Source organism: Electrophorus electricus, chromosome 15, assembly GCF_041902795.1.
Source record: "Electrophorus electricus isolate QZ-2024a chromosome 15, ASM4190279v1, whole genome shotgun sequence".
NCBI classification, from domain to species: Eukaryota; Metazoa; Chordata; class Actinopteri; order Gymnotiformes; family Gymnotidae; genus Electrophorus; species Electrophorus electricus.
Genome location: NC_137511.1, coordinates 7,958,685 through 7,980,546, shown reverse-complemented (window position 1 = coordinate 7,980,546; position 21,862 = coordinate 7,958,685). Strand labels below are relative to the sequence as shown.

General features: G+C 40.2%; 1 protein-coding gene across 3 annotated transcripts; it reads right to left on the bottom strand.

Moving 5' to 3' along the window:
- Positions 1-1,306: 1,306 nt before the first annotated feature.
- Positions 1,307-20,574, bottom strand: jcada (junctional cadherin 5 associated a). Of its 3 annotated transcripts, XM_027027889.3 has the most exons (5): positions 20,219-20,574; positions 19,693-19,781; positions 9,209-9,666; positions 3,834-7,954; positions 1,307-3,390 (listed from the first exon to the last, which is right to left on the bottom strand). In XM_027027889.3, the coding sequence occupies exons 3-5, from the start codon at positions 9,553-9,555 to the stop codon at positions 3,356-3,358; spliced, it is 4,503 nt and encodes a 1,500-aa protein (XP_026883690.2). In that variant the 5' UTR covers positions 9,556-9,666; positions 19,693-19,781; positions 20,219-20,574; the 3' UTR covers positions 1,307-3,355. The 3 variants fall into 3 exon arrangements, with proteins under 3 accessions (XP_026883690.2, XP_026883689.2, XP_081553887.1); XM_027027888.3 differs by lacking the exon at positions 19,693-19,781; XM_081697761.1 differs by lacking the exon at positions 20,219-20,574 and having other exon boundaries at positions 19,693-20,169.
- Positions 20,575-21,862: the final 1,288 nt, after the last annotated feature.

Here is a 21,862-nt window from a genome sequence, read left to right as displayed (position 1 = left end):
ATTAGAGTATGGAACAATACCTTTAAAACTATACTAAAAGCTCCACAATAAAGCCATTTATCATTTAAGAGGTCAAAAATTGTTACAAACAGGTTTTTTTCTAAAGAACAAGCTACTATCAGGCTTTGCATCTCTACACAATAACAACGCAATGCTTCATAAGCTTTGCCTTATGCCTAAGGTCTAATTCCTTCTAAATTCGAGTCCAGACTGGACGTTTTATTTCCTGAGCGTCCTTATACCAGATTAGGATTGGGTCAACATGTGGAGAGATTCCTGAGCTGTACAAATGCTGTTACAGGGCAGAGACTGATACCATTCTGCTTAATTGTATAATTCTCTTGATCCTCTGGTCAGAGCTCTGTTCATTGTACACAAGAGTGCAAACCGCAATCATGCAAGAGTCCCTGTGGTCAACAAAAAGTGGATTTGCAGTGTGAACCAATACAATGGATCCTGTGTTCCTCTATACTCAGATTACAACAGTACACATGACTATGGCATATGGCTAGGACATAGGTTTTATATTTCATGGACATCATTAAATTATTGCAAGACAAAAGATATACAAACTATTCAGTTTTATGATATCAAAGCATACCAATCAATTTGTTATAACACCAGTTTTTATTTGTCAAGAGCAAGGTATGATTGGTTAATTGATTTAGTCCTTACTCATACAGCTACAGATGACAGTTCACTTTCAGTTAGATATTTAATTAGTTGTTAAATATCTATTTGAATTAAATATCAAATGAATATTAAATATCATAATACATTTTTTTACAATACTTGCTTGTTTTGACATACTACAACCATTTAGCTATCATCACATCCCTCCCACCACAGTGATGTCATTTCAGACAACATGCTACTCTTTTGCTGTTGCATGTAATTAGGGGGAATTTGATAGGCTTTTCAATACTGCATGACTCAGTTGCATTTGCGGATGAATTTCTACTAGGAGACCTATAACAGTGATGTTAGCTTTACTGTTCAATCTACCAGAACTTGTTTTTTTTTTTACAAAGGTCATTGTCTTTAAAGAGGGAAACTTGGCAGCTGAGGTATATGTAACCTGAGGTAAAAAAAAAAACCAAGAAAATAAAAAAAAGAGGAAAAAATGTGAATGACAAATTACAGATTTTCTAAATGGTTGTCATAATCTCATATTTTAACACCTTTTATTTAACCAGACTTTAGCACAATTTATCACTGACCAAAGAAATTCAATGGCCAATATTCAACCAGTAGCTACATTATTTCTGAAAGAGTCTGCCTTAGGATACCAGAATACAAACGAGGGTAGTCCATGCAAAGTTTATTAATGAATAGTTTGTTATAATGTACAAAGGAAACACTTTCCCAACACTGTGTTTAAAATATGTGCCTATATAATAAACACTTCCCTTTAAAATATTCTAAAAATAATGTTTTGAATTTAAATATCCATCAAAGCTTATTTTGGAAGATACAAATAAGTATTATGAAATATAATGATTTTTACTGTATAGTACCAAATGCAATATGCAAAATCTTAGTCCTGTTTAACCCATGACACACTGCTTATCTCATGCTGAGGGAACACATAACATATATCAATACTGTGTACAAAAATGGACACACAAATTCAGTATGAGAAATTGAAAGAATATTAAATGATATAGACTGTGTGCAATACCTTATTTACTTGTGTTGCAAAAACACTTACAAAAAAGGTAGAGACAACTGTATACTGAGGACAATGGCCATTTAATGATAAATAGGAAGGATACGTGTGTGTAAGAGCCTACTCTTTTTTTTAACAGAATATTTTCTTAAACATTCATAGTGTGTGTCCTAGGCAGCCCAAGTCACCCTAATGTTTATGAAACTCAGCAGGTCAGTATAAAGCTAATCATACTGTTGTTCTCATGTAGCTTGTGGGTTTGGTCACACACATTTGCCTACATTGTACAACATTTACAAAGCAACAACATATACTGATAGTGCCATAATACAGATGATGTTTGGTATACCCTATCCTGAGTATACAAGATACCAATTAAACTTGTCAAACAAGATGCCATGACAGCTTGTAAGAGGTACAGACAACATACAAGATATCGAACAACTGTGTCAAAAGGCACACCAACACCCGAGAATCTGATTTGCTGAACAGCCTCTGAATGGATTTATACACACTCACTCAAAACATACATAAAATGATTGTAATCAAGCAGATAAAATTGCACATTTAAAAAAAAAAAAGAAAAAATGTTTATATATATAATTCTTTTTTAAGAATGTGGCCTTTTTTATTTGTAGAGCCTGAAGATTAAGAAAAATAAATACACATTCTTTTGTTTTTGCATGTTTGACATGATATGATGTATTTCCTGCTGGTTACTGCTAATTACAAGCTTGTATTGCATATAAGATTTAAAAATATAGCAAAGAGAAAAATGATATACCAAGTTCCAGAATTATAATGCTGGGGTCCCAGGAGCTTTCATTGACCATAAATCTGTGTAAATCCAATAAAAGATACTTGAGCAAAGTGTAACGTATTCAATATTTAAAGGTCTGACATGTTTAAGAAACTCATATCCACTTTGTCAAAATGAAACAGATTTAGTTATACTCTGTTTAGCAACAGCAATGCTGCAGCCACTGACCAAATGAGACAGGGTGTTTCTGCAAGCTCCAGTGGTCAATCATACCTATGATCTAGGTTGTATTATTTATGATGGCACAGTTGAAAACAACATTTTTATTATTGCTACATGGATTTGCTAATGTACTTTGGTAATATAGTTCAACATAATGACAGATCTGACGGTGTGTATATATATATATATATATATATATATATATATATATATATATATATATATATCTTATAAAAATATTTGAATTTTGTTCTTAATTTAATTTATAGCCGTCAAGCTGGCATGTTTCTATTTTTTAATGGCACTATTAAATCATTATGTGAAAACATGAAAAACATTTGCTGGTGCAGAGAAAATTATTAAAACAATTTAATTCTCAATCTGACTCCCTTCAAGGTTATACTCTTTATATATACACACATATCCCAACACCCATGTCAAGGCTTGTATTCATACAGTCACTTGTTCTCTCTCAAACAGAGCCTTATGGCATTCATCGTTTTGCTGAAAAATAAGTAAAATAAAGATGTTAAAAACATGCTAACAGATAAGGAATGGGTGTTCTCAGTTCTTGTACAAAGTAACATTTCCTAAATTCTTTAAACCAGTTAAAGTTTTTTTAAAAAGTGTGTGGTGGACTGTAGTACATATCCCAGCCTGGTCACAGTGATAGGGAGTGACAGTTTGGGTTGCCATATCCAAGTTTACACCCTCTCAACTCGGCTAGGATCATAGGTGTCTGAGGATTGAAAAAAGAAATACAACTCAATATAAGTCAACTTGGCTTCAGTTTGAGTGAGAAGCAAAGCTCGGAAATAAAAGAAATATTGGTGAAGCTCAACAAAGATCTGTATATTTTCTCCATTTTCAAGTTTTGTGCAAGGAATTATTGTCAGATTCAATAAACTGGACTATGCTTCCCTCCTGTGGCAACACTTATTACAGCAATTTCTCTTTAGATTTAGTATGGGAGTAGTCCCTGGATATAGTATTGCAGAAGGTTTACTCTAAGATGGAGCTGGAGTGTTGAATTCAATTTGATCAAATTTATATGTGTGTCTCATCTTAATACATAAAAATACAGATTTTCATAATTCAAATATAAGTGATGGATACCTGACTACCACATCTTGAGATTAATCCATGGTAATTTATTGTTATGTAAAGGAACGCTATACTAACCTGAAACACACAGAATATCTTCATCCTCTTCTATAGCCAAAACAGTGGTCACACTGTAGGACTCTGGGAGGGTAATCTCTCTCTTGGCCACTCTGCCCCTACGAGGCTGAGGAACTGGGCGAGACGTAGGCTTTGAGGCCTGATTTTCCTGCAGTTCCTCCTTCTGTGGTTGCTTCGGCTCATCAGCGCGCTTTATGACATCATCTTTCTCTTTTTCATTGCCAGCTTCCCACTCCTCTATTCTCACTTCCCTTTCCACAATTCCTTTTTCTTCTTCAAGTACTTTCTCCTCTTGATTCAGTTTTTCAGTTCTTTCCTCCCCCACTTCCTCTTCTTCTCTCTCTTTTTCCATCTCTTTGATGAAATTGCTGACATATGATACTGGTTCACCCTCCACCACAGCAGTAATCTGCTCCACAGACGTTTCTTCATTTCTTAACATTAAAGATGGGGGATGTACAGTCGATGTACACCTGTCTGGTTGGCCATGAAACATTTCTGCAGAATTCCATGTCTTTTTTTCACCTCCACAAACACTTAAAGCTAACTCCTCATCTTCAGTCGCTGGTAGAGACAGACGCAGTTTAGCCGGAGGAAACTCAGGCAGTTCCACCATGACAGAAATGGTATGGTTTTCTATACTAGGTTTATCGTCTCTAGAGCCATTATCTTTTCCGACATCTGGATCTTGCTTCTCCATTTTTGGTTCATAGCTGTGCTCTGAGCTCTGTTCCACTTCCACACACTCTCTACTCACATCCCATGTGTCTTCGGTTGGGTCTTCCTCCATGGTTTGCATAGCAAAGATGGCTTTATTTGTTCCATCTGCATTTATCTCACTTTGCTTGCCATCATCATGACTTACTACCAAGGCTTCAGCTGACACTGCAATGCCCAGGATCCTGGCTGCCCTTTGTTCAATGGACTCATGTACAGGAATGCCCTTTGCACACTGAACCTGGTAAAGGTTGCTAAAATCTTCAGTTTGCATACTGTTAGCCTTCTCTTGACTCAAAAGAGTTTCTAAATGTTCATCTGCTAATGTCTTCTCATTACTCCAGCCGACATAATCTGAATACAAATCATCATCATCGTAGCTTAGCCTATGCCTAAAACGTTGACTTCTGTTAACATGGTTGCGAGGGGACCTTTGTGAGCTGGTATCCGCTTTATTCATCTCTGTGTCTTTGTCATGGTCAAGTATAGTTGAGAAGTAGCTATGGTCTTTTGCGCTCCGATGATCCATACTGTACTCAGGACTGTTTCTGCTTCGATCTCCCCCACTGTCTGATGATGTGATCTGTAAGGCCTCATATGTTTCTGAGTTATCAGAGGGGCTGGTAAGCATAGGAGACTCTGGACTTAAACCTGCAGGTGATTCTGATGTCACTGTGTCTGGGATCGCTGTATAAACTGTCAGTCCCACATCCTTTAGTAAAGATTCCTTTGGCACTGGAATATCCAGTCTTTGAACCCCAGGGTCAGCCTGCATTCTCTCCATGACCTCATAGTTTACAAATCCACTGTCTTTGGGTAAAGGATTGTGTTGTCTCTGTGGTATATCAGGATTTGTAAACCTCTCCTTTGGCCTCAAGAAGTCACTTCTCACTTCCCTGTATTCTCGATCTGCTTCACTTGTACCTTTGCTCTCGAAGTCTGACCTGATATTCAAATTGTCTTTCTTGAAATATTTCTCAGGGCTCCGTTCTAAATGTGGCCGGTTAACAACGTCCGTCTTTAGGTTATGTGGGATTCTTGCAGGTCTAACATCTTTTGTGCAGGTGTTGCTCACTTCTAGAATGTTCTGTAATGCCTCATCCAGGTCTTCTATAGTCTGGTGAATACTTGGGTGTTTGATGCTTTGATCTTGCAGCTCCTTGTTAAAAGACTCAAGCTCCCCAATTGCATCCCATGGACGCCTGTTTACAGGTTTTAACAGAAACTGGCCCCAAACCTCTTGGCCATCTGGTGCTTGGGGTTTGGGTGCACTTTTTGTCAGTGAAGGCTGGTGATCAGGGGATGGCAGTGTTGAAGCTGTGAAGAGCTGAACTGGACTCTGTAGAGTGCTACCCGTCATCATTCGGGAGAATGCACTGTTGCTGGAGAAGTTTAGATTCTTTTGGCCTTTCATGGGATACCTATAGTTGGCACTGCATTCAGTGCCCACTCCACTGTCTGTGGTGGTGTCAGACAATGGAGGGTCATATGTGGGCTGGGTATGGTGGCCTGGTGGATGGACACTTCTGCAAACCTCAGGAGAGCCTGTCTGAGTTTCTTGGTTTTTATACTGATCTCCTGGCCAGGATCCTGCATAGCACAAGTCTTTTTCAGTACTTGCTTGACGAGACCAAACATCTACAGTCTCTTTCCTAACTGGAGCTTCAACAGAACTCTTGGTGGCTGAGGAGCTGCTGGGCTTTGGCTGTAGATCATTGCTGATGGAGATATTTGAGAGGGTTTGGTCGTAAGGTTGGGTTGCTGAACTTTCTGGGGCTGCCACCACTGAGCTGGGCATTTTTTCATTGTTGTTTGGATCTGCAGCTTCCTTGCTTGCTATAACACTTATTGGAACTGACACTAGACAGAACATGGTCTCTTTAAGTTTCTTCTTGTTTTTCTTATTCTCAGCTGCAGTTTGTGCCTCAAATTTTTTTACCTGTGTTACTGTATCACAGAAAACCTGGTTTGAGCTGGAGCTCTGCTCTGGTGATGTTATTTGGAAGGTATTTGAATAGTCATGGCTAGCTGTAAACCTGTTGGAATTTTCATCAGATACTGATTTTGAATTGCTCACTTGCCCTGAAGCCTCCTTATGCATGACTACATCATTAACACAATCACTGATATTGCTTTTACTTGCTTGTGTGCTGCTGAATGTCTTCTCTGGAATCATAAAGGCACTGTCATCAGAAGATTTCTCAGATAGGGAAGCAATAGGAATCTCTTTTCTGATATTTCTGATTTTGTCAGCATCCGTTAATGAGTTCCCATCAATCCCCACTCCTGAGATATGTCTGACACGTGGGTCATCGAAGGGTATATACTGAACATTCCCTGTTCGCTCCTCATTGTAACCTGGGTAGGCATGTTGCCTGCAGGGCATAGTCCTTCTCCCATCCCTGTGATGATCTGGCCAGGACATCCCAGTCTGTCTCATGAACCACTCCTGGACTTCTGTCATGGCTGGTCCCTGCATGTATGGGTCCCCCCTGTACTGGTAGTTTCCTATGGAACCTGCATAAGTCCTGTGCCCTCCTCTAACTGCAGGCTGCCTCCTGTAGGACGGTGGAGGGATATAACCCGGAGGCTCCATGCCAGACCCTCCAGCTACCTGTGCAAAGTACTCTTGTCTGGTGTAGGGCAGTGGAGTCCTGTCTCTGGAATGGGGCATAAATTCTCCCGAGAGCATCTCTGAACTTCCCCGCATCTGTTGATGAACCTCATATGATGGAGGTCTGAGAGGTCGGCTGAAGCGGGGCTTTGATGGCGGTGCGGACTGCGTTCCCGATCTTCCGTTGTCATTCCACCGCTCCCTACTCCCGCTCTCACTGAGATTACGTTTGTGAGGTTCCCGTGGTTGGTGCCCATTTATCCGGTAGCTTCCATATGGATCCTGACCAGGAAGTGACGTGCTTAAGTACTGTACACTGTCCGAGGGAATGGCCATTCTGGGCAGTGACTGGGATTTGGCTTTGGTTCTGGATGGAACAGCGCCCTCTGCTGTTCGGGGCCGCCGCTGCTCTTGTGCCCATCTGTCACCTTCACTTTCAGACATTTGTCTGCCTATTCCCACAGCTGGACGCCACTCTTCAGTTCCCAGGCTTTGGTACTTCCTCTCTGCTGCCATCCTCCACTGGTACAGGGCTAGTTCACGTTCTCTGGCGCGTGCACTATCTGCTCTACGCTGCCTCTCACGACAGTGTTCCTCGGAGCTCAAAGCTGACTCTGGCCTTCGCCGCATGCCCTCTGCCTTAGACGGAATGTCTGATCGTTTTCCATGGGGATCCCTAAAGTCAGCGTAGTCCAGGATTGCATTAAAGTCTTGGCCCCGCCTCCGCGAACAGGATACCTCCCGGTCTAGTCTGGCCTGAGGGTGCAGTCCTCTGTGGCTCTCAGGGAATCTGAATCAATAAAACACAATGTTAAACAAGTCTGAAATTAATTTCATAAGAGAAAATATCACCTAAAAATAACTTTTTATGAGCAGAACAACCATATCGCATTACCAAGTAAAAGTATGCCATGGAAACACCATACACAACATAAATGCAACTCTTAGATGCAGAGTCTGTTAGGCGTTGTGGTCCGCATGCAAACATTTGCTTTGAGGTAATAACCAAAATGAATTAACTCTACCCAAAAGCAAATGGTTGAGTCAGCACTGACAGTCAACTCTAACTACCACATGACTGCAGAGGGTGTCTGATCTGCATGTGTAATAACCCTGACCTCAATTCAGGGGAGAATCTTAAAATACTGTGATCTATATGTGTGTCAATGTGGAAGCAATGTTAATGCTGGAAATCAAGTTCCAAAGACCATGAAACCTAATCAGTAAAAACTAATCAGATTAATTAATAAGGGTAACACAGAGGCTATCTTTGATTAATGACGATGTTTTATACACTGCATCTTGTAGGTGCTAATACAAAACATGAAATGCCTTCATTAATTTTTATCCAATATTCAAGTCAGCTCTGCACCGACTCTGCCTGCAAAACCGCTGTACTATTATTAGCAACCTAACGACGTTCACACAAGAATTCATCATGTATTATTAATGTTAATGTTACATAAGCTTTAAGGAATAGAATATTGATCTGACTGAAGCCTCATGGAGTTTGCAGTTTTCCAGTGGGTCTGCCTGAAGCATTCAGTGTGCACAGCAAGAGGTGCTAGAGGCTGTCCCACTACACCACTGTTTACAATGCAACAGTCCCAGGTGGCAAGAAGCAAATCACACAGCATACTGAAGGAGTCACAGAACACAGTTAATGAGAGTATCAGTAACAAAGCACCTCAGATTGAGAAAGAGATGGGAGCAGGCAAGCACAAGAACAAGAGAAAGGTGTTTGGTAAAGATGACGCCTTCTGGTTGTATTAAAGTTAGTTAGAAGCGTGATGCGGGAAAAAAGGGGAGACAGAGAGGGACAAACTCAGGATTAAGCTGTCAGTGTCTTGTCCTATAGCTGAGGAAAAGTCCTTGACAGGTGCCACATTTACATAACACAGTCCATCTCCCCAGACAGTGTAAACCTCAGCTGCTGCGACATCAAAAAAAAAAAAAAAAGTAGGAAAACAGCATGACAACAGGCACAGGGCTGGTTACGTAGCAAGAGTCAGCAAGAGGGAGACAAGACATTACTTTGACTCACCCACTGTCTGTGGTCAGGCTGTCTCTGGCTGAATGTCCATCTCCTAGGTTACCATTGTCATCTTCCTCTGTCCTCTGCTTCCTGTCCCTGCTCTCTATGTCACAGGGGCCGCCCCTAGACGGAGTCTGCCCAGCACCGCTGCTGCCATAAACACAGTCAGCCTTGAAGCCATTCACAATGCCGTGTCCCATCCGCTTCTCACCCATTTCACACCGGCTGCTGCTCCGCCCCGCTGCCTGTTCATCCGTGGTCACGCCGTGGGATGTGGACGAGTGTGAAGGTGGGACGCTGGTTTTGCTGCTGACTTTGTATCCATGAGAGATGAGAAGGTCCTCCACGCTGTACATGGCTGTGCCGAGGTGCCGAGGTGCCCGAGGTGTGTGCGAGGATATTGTTACACTTCTACATGTAGCCCAGACGAGGCAAGCCTAGGAACAGCTGTACAGACGAGGCCATGACTGTGAAAACAGACAAGAAAAAAATGGAATGGGGAGAGGGAGGGAGGGGTGGAGGAAGGGGGGATGAGAGAGAGATAGAGAGAGGGAGAAAAAGAGGTAAAGAGAAAGAGACAGAGAGAGAGGGAGAGAGAGAGAGAACTGTGCCATTAACATGATTATCCTTCCAAATCCCTTTCATGTGAAGACTGCTCCCTCTACCCAAAGGGAAGACAATCAAACCAAAAAGGCCCCATCTTAAAATAAGAGAGACAGTTCTCAATGGCTGTCTGTCTGCCTGTCTGTCCGATTACCCTCTCTCCTCTCACCCGCCACCTTTATTTAAGCACAGCAATAATACTTAACCCAAACCATTCAAGCAGGAAACAATGCTCACAATGCACTTTACGTAACCCAGTAAGGCAAAGAACTGTAGGTATTGTATCCAAAAGAGAACAAATATGAACACTAAATGTGATTTATTGATGCAAGGTTAGAAATTTCTGGCCTTTGCTTTGCTCTTTGACAACACATTCACTAGTCTCTAAATCTCCATGTAACTTTTCTAAACTGCAGAGTGATTATAGCCTTATGCCACATTTGGCAGGACATTATCAGTACACATGTCTGAAAAGTGACAACATGATATTACACTGGTGCACTAAAGCGTTATGCATTATGCCTGAAAACTGAGAACATTACACTGGTGCACTAACACAGTGAGGAACCACGCCACACAGAGAACATCTGTAGAGAATGAACATTTCTAGCCTTCCTGCCTCCCCCTACGTACACACACACACACACACACACACACACACACACACACACACACACACACACACACACGTGCGCGCACGCGCGCATACAAACACCCACACAAGCACAAACACACACATGGTAATCAGACACCACACCAGCACAAGGAATACTGTTATTCTCTTAATCTACTGAAGCTAAAGTTCAAATATAATAATATAATTCTAAGACTTAATTTGTTTCTATAACCTCTGTAATTATTACTCCTTTGGATCCACCCCTATACTTCCAAGACTAATCTAGTACACCTGACATGGAGCTAATTTAGCCTTCAGGAGCATCTAAATTATATAGGGGAATCAAATTATATTCCTAAACCTCTGCAGGAAAGTAGGGATGTGTAAGAGAGCATGCCTGGAGATGCCCAGTCTGGACCCTGCTACCTAAACACAACTCCAGTACTGTAGTAGATGCCTGGATTAGCCTTTATTACCTACACACCAGTCCAATACTAGAGTAGATGCCTGGATTAGCACCTCCTACATGGACACTGCTCCAGTGCTATAGTAGATGCCTGGATTAGCCTCTCCTACCCAAGCACAACTCCAATAGTGTAGGAAATGTTACTCCTTAGTACCATGCCAAAAAAATACACTTATTACTGCTGTAGTGTAAATCCTCTTGGAAAACTCTTGGGAAAAGGTTTAACCTCCAATGTCCTTAACTGTACCTGAGCACATTCCCTTATTCACACACAGATGTGCTTCAGTGAGGCCCTGACTGTGGGACACCATACTCTCCGGGCACAAGAGTGCACTAATGTGATTACCTCTCTTTCAGAACTTTAAACCTGTTAGTCTTGGAGGATTGACTCTTGACTTTCGTTTGGTGACACCACCTCCAATTTAACTTCAAATTCATTTGGAAGAACATGAAATAATATTCTGCAAGTGAAACAGTAAGTGCATGTTTCACATGACACTCATTTGTGTAGTGGATGCAGAGGTCACAAATTAATGTCTTTTAGATTCTTTTTTTTTTACTTTAGACCATTTGATTTAAAATAAGGTATATAAAATATACAATGAATTTATAATAACATTTTTTCAATGATTATGGTCCCTTTCATATACAATGACTTGTTATTCATATATGTCTCATTTACACACATTTTATACCTCTTAAACTTTGCATCCGACCTTAATGTCTTTCACAAGGTGGGTATAAGTCTTTACAAGGAATATAGCTTCATGTTCTTTCAAATGAATATGAAGTATCATGTGCTGTATGTTAAGGAGCTGTCAGACAAGTTTACAATTTGTTAGACAATGTTACAATCATAGTCAGAAATGAACATGCTAGTTCTATATCGCATATCTATTGCGGTATTGTATATTGCATGTGTGATTTTTTTATAGATTTTTTATAAGATATTTACAATCCTCTTGGATATGGGGGATTTGCACTGTACAAGTCAACATATTTGAGAGCAAAGGTTTACACTGTAACAAGCAACAAGGTAAAGAAAGTGGCCTCTAGAACAATAATCTTGTTTTTTGTTGTCGTCTTCACTCATGCCCAGATAAACTCACACAAATATGCACACATGCAGTGGAGAGAGAGAAGGTCCTCGATGGGTGAGTCACGAACATTTGAGAACCTGATACTACATAATGCCCCTCAGCCATATGCTTCCCTTTGACAACAGATATGTCTGGAAGGCAAGACTTCACTAGTAATCAAGACCTGGTCATCCAGTCACCATGAGGCACATTTTACTCCAGAACCTCCACGACATCCACAACACCGCAAACAACACAAAACAAAGCACAGTGTTAACAGGAAAATATAATTTAGATATACAGTCACCCTCTTATGCAAGGGTCTCAGCATTTGACGGCATTCACACACCCCGATTTTCGCAAACAGGAATAGCTTTCTGCGCTGCACTCAGGCCATTGTGCCATTGAGTGATACTAAAAATGTTAGATGATTTTACGTAGCTGCTGCTCCAATAATGGGCACAGCTTCTCTCTGAAAAGTGCAGATCTTCTAGATTTGGATGATGATGTCCCGCTTTTATGTCTAACATATGCGTCAAGCTAAAAATAAACAAGACCACATGTAGAACAGTGATGTCATCAGGCTACACTGCATAAAATCTGGTCTAGAAAGCGAATAAATACATTTCATAGGGAGAGACATGGAGAGAGAACCACACTTCAGCACAGGCTGCCCACTACTAGGCCAAGCTGGCAGAGTTGTGAGGACTCAAAACAATGACAAAGTAGAAACATTCAAAAGCAATCCCCAAGGCCACGACAGCCAGGAAGCATATAAACAAGTTTGCAAAAACAGATTTCCTCAAGCAACACTGATAAACACTTCCTTGTAGAGTTTAATTCCTTGCAAAATCCCATACCAGTTAGCGGATTAAAATAAGACCTCCCTGCGGGATGGACCCGCTTCCTGCACAGGAGCTAAGGGGCTACCTTCCACTACAGGTTATGATGTGCACAAAGCCCCACTCTCAATCATCAATAAATCACATTTAAGGTATGTGTGTGTGTGTGTGTGTGTGTGTGTGTGTGTGTGTGTTTGTGTGTTTTTGGAGGGCATCTGGCCTCTCCTTTACACCTGCCTTCCCATCAGGCCAACAGAAAGCCCAGAACCGCCACCCTGACAGTTTGGTGTCATCTCCTTATTCATAGCCTGGGTGAGATTTGCGGAGTATGTTTATGAGTGCAAGAGGAGGCGAGGATGGAGAAAACAAGCAAAAGGTATAATAAAAAACAACTTGAAAAAGTAAGGCACTCAAACTGAAGAATTTAATTAAACCCTTAAACGTGAAACATGTTAAACACATGTAGCCATGGGCCAGTTTCATGCATATGCAATGATACATGCAATATAGAGAATACAAATAATACAATTCTTGACTACCCGCTGAAAGGAGCACAATTTGCAACTTAATGACGTACTAAACTGATGCACCAAACTGAGCACTGGTGTCTTGATTTGGCCTTGCCATAGTCATACATGGACATTGCAAATAAGTGCAATCTTTTGTCTAAATCATATTGAGTAGACAGTCATATATGCTTCCCATGAAAGCAACTTCAGATTTTTAAAAATTCACTTAAACACCCTCAGAACAGCATGTTCATTCTGTCCATTAAAAAGTTTTCCATTTGAGCCACATCCGATCATTGAACTACACGCTATGTAAGAGAGATGCCCTGAAAACAAGGTGCACATGCACCGATTCCGATTGGATCATTGTTTACTTTGTGACATCATAGGGGCCAACCTCTTGTTCCTGAGGATGTGCATGCTTCAAGGGAAAATAGCAGCGATGCACTCACTGTAAGACGTGACTGGCTTGTATCAGCCCCTCGCATGTACAAAAAGGAGGAAGTGATCCTCACTGCATGAAGTCTCTTCCTTAGCAGAACTCCCCTAAATGATTTTTCTCTTATTCTTTTTTACTCTTCCAACTTTCACCCTGCAAAGTATTCCTCATCCTGCATAGATTTCATGATAGAAGCAAAAATTACAGAAGAAATGAAACATTTATTCAGCAATTGACATCAAAATAGTAGAGTCAAAACCTTAACATACATGTGACATTCTCGATATCACAAGCCTTTTGCATGATCACTATGGTACATACAATATAGCACATTCAAAGCAAGCTTTGATTTGCAGTTTAATAAAATTGTTTGATGATACAAAATATAAAAAATGTGAAAATATTAAAGTAATCAGTACTGAATGTCCCTGACAGTATCAAACATGGCTCCACAAGAAATAAGATTCTGGTTAATAAAAACTGCATTAATTTTTCAACATGTATAAAACTAATATTATGGGGGGTTTTTTCCCTCACAGCAAATCACCAATATTTAGATGTTATTTGACTTTGGAAGACCTTTCACTGTTCTAAAGGAAAATCTGTTTTGAACTCAGGTACTGATGCTTTACTGCATCCTGGCTCAGCAAGCTGACAAAGCATGACACAAAACCCTGACTTCTGTTTTTGAAGAGTTTTCTGAAAGTTCTGAAGGTTAAGATTAAAGACAACTTTGGTCCATGGTTTAACCCACATTCAGAACCAAAAACATTTACAACACAGTGAGACCCTTTCAAAAAGAGTCAGAGCTGTGGGCCTCCTGATGACAATGCCAGCCAAATTGCCCAGGGCTTTCTTTACACATAAACAGGTCCTAATCTATCGCTTTTGGGTAAAAACTGAAGTAACCCACTGCCCAAGTTTTGTTTAGGTAGTGCCCATGGTTACTAATGTTTTCCTTTTCTGAAAAGCAGCTTTTGAGCAATGGAGTACAAGTAAGCAGATGACTTTCAAACGATGGTAATTAAATTGGCACTTTTAAACAAGGGTTTTCAAAGCAGGAAACAGTGCTTTTCCAGGGTGGAACTAACACTGCAAAACACAGAACTCAGGCTTTTGTTTCTCAGGCCCACGTCATTTCCCTACATTTCACAGCAACTTTCACGATTTAAGAGATTTTCAAATACTTATCATTCTCCAAGCTTTCAACAGTTAGCCTAAACAAGAGGCCAGTGAATGGGATGAACTGCATTTCAGCCTCATGTAGCATTTCAACCCCATTTAGTCATGTAGAATATTCCCAAGAGGAATCAATAATAAAATTGCTAATTAAAGAACGCTTGTCCAAATGATCATTTACTGCATTTCAAAAAGGCAGTAGTGATGTCATACCACAACATGTGTTGCCCCAAAGCTGAAGTCCTTGTATCAAGAATTAACTACAGTTGCAAGGTCAAAAGCTACACAGCACTAAGGCCAATACAGACGTTCAGTACAAGGAAACTATACTGCATCTGTACAGTCCAGTTCTAGCAATACTGGGTGATAATTCCATGATGTCACTTGAGATGTCTGAGTTTAACAAACACACACTCCTTGTGTGTATTGAAGGAAGCATGTCAAGATTTGCTTTGGCAAAGACAAAGTCAAAAAATCTGATCCAAGAAAAACATACGATAACATTTACAACAAAGAGCTAGCTTGGAAAAGGGAGAAACTCTGGCAAAGATGTGGTCTCCAGACCTAGATCGATAGATAGTGTGATTTAGACGGCAATGGTCCCTATAAAATTCAGTGTTTTGAACTTGATTTATGGTTTATGACTAATGACTAAAAGCACGGCTTATTCTGTCAAACTGATTCTCAGTGCCAAGATGTTTTTGTTCATAATTAGCATCCATCAAGAAGCTCGGGCTACCTTGAGTAGACATTGACAAAGTTTATCAGTTCAAAGGGCTAAGATCAAGGAATAAGCACTAAGCTAATTAAACTTTTAATTTGTCAAATATTATGGTCTAAACAAACATCTTTTTCCTAAATATGTTGTGGAAAATAATGAACATTTGTTAAATGCGGGTCCAGCTTTAAAACATTGTTTCCTCATTTTGTCTAGAATGAATATGAATAATTATTTTGAATAATTATGAATCATTAATTTTCCAATAATGTTAAATTAGAACTGTTCTGATAACTTTGTTTTTTAGAAAATATAGATTATGACTCTGAGGGTCATTATACAAGAGAGAAATCTCTGTTTTTGTGACTTTGATAAAACGGGTCATTAATAAGTCATTAATAGAGGTTACTACAGGAGAGGGGAACAGATCAACTCAGTTACAATAGTACATCTTTATCAAATAGCTGTATTCCTCTACAGAGCCCAATCATGCTGGAGTAATTCATTAGACTAGCAGAAACTCCACAGGAGAGAGGGAGTGTTACAGTCCATATGTGTTCCATTTGGGTATATGGACTACACTCTATGATTCCACCAAATCATTATGCCACAAACACAAGCAACCCACCATTCATCATTTTTAATTACAACAAATAACCCAGTTTATACCACTCTACATATGGTTGCACTTTGCACGACAATAAGAACCAGAAAGCATTTAAAAATAGGATGACACTTTTTTCATTACTGCTGAAAGTAGGATGTGAGTGGAGGACGCTCACACTGAACCTAGGCATGCACTTTCACCAAGGCTCTTCATAAACCTGTCTATCATGGTGTTATGATTTTTTCTGCTTGGGGGGTGTTGCCATACAAACAACTCAGTAACACACATGGTAAAGACACAACACACAGGCTTAATCAGATTTGAATATCGTAATATGGGGACAAAGCCTTTGCATTAAAATCACCCAAAATGTCTGGATTATACTAATTAGATATTAATTGAATTAACCATTGGATTGTGAAAAGCACATCTAACCAATGTCATCTAGCCAAGGCTCATAGATTTCATAGTCACACAAGCACATAAATACATTCTAATATAAAGTCATTGTACATAACGTAATTAATGTAACTGTAATTTGAGTAAACCTTTATGGTCATGCTTTGTGGAAAAAAGTATAGCAAACGTGTATGTAGTCTTCCAGAGAAAACATTATCACCTTGTTATATCTTATCATGCCCCCCTGTAAATTACATAACAACATTAAGTTGTTTATCCAGGCTGTGTAAGTATATATCTAGACAACATTCCCCATCTCCATGATGAACTAGTAGGAAAGAACTTTAAAAACAATGAGTCACAGAATCTTGCCAGTACCCCTGGGGAATTAGACCAGCCCTTCCTATGCAGCTGGAGCTAAAGAGATACTCTCACTTGCACAGCACTCTCACTCCACGACCAAAGTGTATTTAAATCATAGGCGCACGCACGCACAGTGCAAGTCAATTACTCACCATTTTGCACTCATACGAAAGGACCACACAGACAAACACAGACGCCACCCTTTTTCTCTGTGGGAGAACCCGGACTCCTCCCTCTTCAGGAGTGTCCCTACGAGAACACAGCGCCTCTGACACAATACTCCCTCAATCTGAGCTTTCGTAAGATGCCTTAACTCAGTGATAAAAAGTCATCCAGAGGCATGACCACTTCAGCCTCTACCATTAAAATGACTGTGCCCTTTTGACATTTCCACTCACTGGATAGGCTTTACTGTCATTATTACACAGGAATAAGCTCTGAAGCCATTCATGGCCTATGACTGCTCATTTACACCAATGGCTCTCAGACTGGGATTCAGGAAGTCCTGGAGTCTTAAGTTAGGCCATACATCGATCACATTCCACTTCCCTGCTCACAATCACCCGTTTAGTGATCGGTGCACACACCTGTCTCTCATTGCCCTTCACCTGTTTAATCCCCACGGGTGCCTGAGTCCATTGCTTCACAATGACGCTCTCTGACGCCATTCGCCTACGAGACCTGCATGTCCTTAGGGACTCACTTGATGGGTGTTGTTTGTTTCATTCTTTACCTATTAAAAATCCTTGTTTTCTCCACTTGCAACTCACTCATGCTGCAACATATCACATTAACGAAATGAGATACATGACAAAGTATTTTTTTTATTATTGACATACAATAAATTATTAAGAAATGTAATAAGTTGTTTTAAAATTACTGGTATACAATTGTTTCAAAATGTTTTAAAATCACTTTCCCTCTAGGCCACATAATTACATTTTGTCACAAATAAATATATAGCTGCTATATGTTAGCAAGATTAGCTAGATTAGGAACATATTACAGGAATTATCTGTTTGTGAGTTTGGTTGGTGCTGGTCTGAAATTATTGGAAAACCCTTGACTGGAGATGCTTGGTACATTATGTTCTTGTTGGGTTCACACAATAACTCAGTTTTTACTAGATAATGCTGTGGAATGCACATAACTGGGCTTAACAAAGAAGAAAGACATTTGTAGCAGTAGAACATTAGATTAAAAACACAGCGATTTTGTTTTTTGTTGACAAGGTCTCCTTGCCACAGAGCACATTCTGATATCAGCAATCATCTTGCAAATGACTCTAAAAGACATTAAAAGACAAGCAGAAGCAAGAACACACAAGCAAGCCACCTGTCACTGACAGACACCCCTGCAACATGTCTCCCAGCTCAAATTCAAAATGCAACAGAAGTCAGGTCTAGGTCAGAAGGTTTCATCATAAACGCTCAGCCACGCCAAAAGCTCACCACTACTACTCACGGCTGAACCGTTAGGTGACCAAGTGCAAAAGCATGCTCCCACTATCTATTACCAGGAAACAGATCCCACTCGGTTTTCCCCATAGGCCTAATGTGCTACAGGATAACTCATTTTCAAAGCCTCTCCTTCCTTTTTGTGCTTGGTTTTATATATATATATATATATATATATATATATATATATATATATATATATATATATATATATATATATATATTCTGCCCAACTCTACTGATTAAGATTCTGCTCACAGCTGACAGGCAGTAGACTCATCTTCACAGAGAAGAAAGTGTTCACAGTTAGAGTTAGAAACTAACTGTGAGTCTAGTTGGAAAAGGTGTTTCGGGTTAACGCCAACAATTTTCACATGTGGTGCTTCTTGGTTTTTGCATGAGCAGCACTTCTCCTGACCTCAACGTGACATCTGCACATTGACACTCTTTTGTTCTCAGCACTTTCTTCCATTTGTCTCCTGCTTTCTGTGTCCCTGAGGGTTTGTAAATGCAAAGGATTCATGTGCATCTAGGGTGCAAATGTGCAACATTCACTTTAGGGACTATTAAATGCAGTTTTATAGAATATGTTTGCAAACTGAGAGCCATTCAATGTTTTCAAAAAAGTGATAAAACCCACTAGTTCTGGTCATGCAACAATGCTCTTTAGACAAGCGGCCTCTCAAGATGAATCTAGGTTCTTTCCTTTAGAGGCACGGAGGGAGGAAAGTCGATAATGGAAAACTGAAAAGATCCTAAACTCACATTTACACCTTGACAGCACGTTAATGGCTAAAGTAGCCATCCGGGAAAGGGTCGCTGACCTCGCACTTCCCTGATCGGTAATTACTGTAACGGCATCCCGTGAGTTTGACACTTACGGAACAGGTTATTTCCCGCGGTCTTTGGAGACACGTTTGCCCTTTGAAGTAACGTTATTTCTGTGACCACCTGGTGTAAAACACACAATAACAACTGTTTTCCTGGCGGTTAGCCAGCTAAACTGGACAACTGGCAACGAACACTATCGAAATTATTTCAAAGTCTTTTCAACATGTTTTACTATAGATTGTTTGCATTCTCAAATAACCGAGCTATAGTTACATGTGCATCGACGCCAGAAACGGTATCTACCTAGTTAACCTAGGAAACTAATGGCAGCAGCGCTGTAACTTTCCCCGCTGTGATTTAGCTGGGAAATAAGCAAACATCTTACCTTTCTCTTCTAGCCAGGCTGACCTGTCCGGTGCAGTGCTGGAGGTCCCGCATTAGCCCCGAAGCACCCAGACAGCGTTAGCTAGCCTCCTGCCGTTTGAGCAAACTATGTTTACATCCTAGAAACGAGCGCAAATTACACAGCGCTATACCTTTCAGAGATAGTTACGCAGCATAACGCGCCCCTGGCAAATGTATTATTTCAGTGCGCCGTCCTTTTACATTCTGCTTGCTAGCTAACTTAGGCTACCCCAGTTTTTGCTGTCCTGCAGACCTGTCTGTGATATTTTATCATTAGGTCCGTTATTCAGTAAGTTCATGCATGCTGTCTAGTCCAGGGTCCACCGCCAGCGTTCAGCGACGTCTCTACCACAATTTAGTGCTAAACCGTCCGCTGCAATCAAAAAATCCAAACAAAACCAACGGGGTCGATAAAGCCCCTTGAATACTCCAATGCGCTTAAATTACACGTAGCTACAGCCCTGGGCAGTCACGTAGATCAAATGTAACGTCTTGTGAGCACGTACCTGAGATGTGCTTTTTGCTGAGGTCCTGCAGTGGCCCGGGGTTAATTCCTAATGCTCAGTGGATCTCAGGGTCTGTAGACAGAGGCTGAGACGTGGAGACGGAGGGGGACCCAGGGAATGGTTCCTCCCGAAGTGCGAATAAACTTCAGGCGAGGAGACGGAAACACCCTCTACACGACCAAGTGCACACTAAGTCTAACGTTAATAATAACAATAATAGTACGTAAAGTAAACTAATTGCATTATAAACGCGATTTCAGCATAAAATATTTATTTAATTTCATCATTATTCAAACAGTTTTAAATGAGCTTGACAATAAAACCACCATGATCTCTGAAGTTACTAAGAGGCCCTGACTATTTAAGAGAGAACCCACACCCACACCCCACCTGAGTGTTTTTGCGGCTGACTGTTCACAGATGGAGGAGAGATTTAAAAAGAACAAACGACAGATTTCATAATATTGACACAGATGTTACATATAACCAAATCTGCTGAAGATTTTAGGAAAGTGGGTTGTGTCTATCTGCTAGGCCAACTTCAATCTAACATACCATTCAAAGGGAGAATTACAGTTAAATCAAAGCAATGATAAACTTGTTTTTGGTGTTCACATATCTGTTTTCAGGTACTTCATAACATTTGCACAGCTGTAGAGGGGACTTTCAGAGTCATGGAACCTCAAGCACTTTAAGGCTGATTATAGATTCAGTCAACTTCCAATAACCTAATCCATTGCCTGTCTGACTCCTTTAAATGTATTCATTGTTTAGGTCTGTCTCTACATCCTACAACTCTTGTGGCTACTGAAGATAACTAAGCTTAAGGAAACTCATAGCTTGTTAAATATGATGTAGTATCCGTTCTGCGTGTGTGTGTGTGTGTAACAGACAATACTATGACAGAACACACACAGCCTGTGCCAGTGTATACAAAACAATAACTGTAACCCCTAGCTGAACTGCATGAGTTGACATTCTTTCTGAAACCAGCACTAAATTGAATTTTTCATTACAGGTTGATGAAATAGAAAGAAAAATGATGATATATTGGTAGTACCACATACCATAGAGAGCCAAATAGAAATGTAATCATTTTTATCATTCATAACAAGTTAAAAAAAAATACTCTGTACAATACTGCAAAAGCTACTGCAAATATTAAAACATAAAATTAAAATCTAAAACTCCCATCAATCAGCCTTATAGCACATTTCACCTTGCACATCAACAGTATATGCATGAAATAAATATGAGACACATCTTGCAGATTTTATTTTTCAAAATGTTTTAATTGTTTGTAGTTATTTAGAGAGATCATTTCAACTGTGACAGTTTCGATTGCTTGGTTTTGCTTTGATTAATTCTCTATCAGCCAGGAAACAAATGGTATCAAACTGAAATAATTACATGGCGTGATATCTCACAGCACTGAAATGTCAAGGACATGACACCTCTGAACTAACAGGTTCATTCATGCAGCATATCAAATTTACAAAAAGAGGACTGTCTCAGAGGGAGAGCTCTGGAAATGGGAGTTGGTAATATGTCTGACAGGATGCGCTGCACTGAAGCCAAGTTTTAGAGCTTGGTGTGGAGGAGACAGAGACATCATCAACAAGTCACAGTTTCAGTCCATCGATT

Bases quoted from the DNA above. Each gene is read 5' to 3' on its own strand.
- jcada (XM_027027889.3), bottom strand. From the start codon at position 9,555: ATGTACAGCGTGGAGGACCTTCTCATCTCTCATGGATACAAAGTCAGC. The intron at 7,955-9,208 runs GTGAGTCAAAGT...TTATTGATTCAG, and splicing joins AGCCTGACCACAGACAGTGG to ATTCCCTGAGAGCCACAGAG. The intron at 3,391-3,833 runs GTTAGTATAGCG...TTCAATCCTCAG, and splicing joins AGATATTCTGTGTGTTTCAG to ACACCTATGATCCTAGCCGA.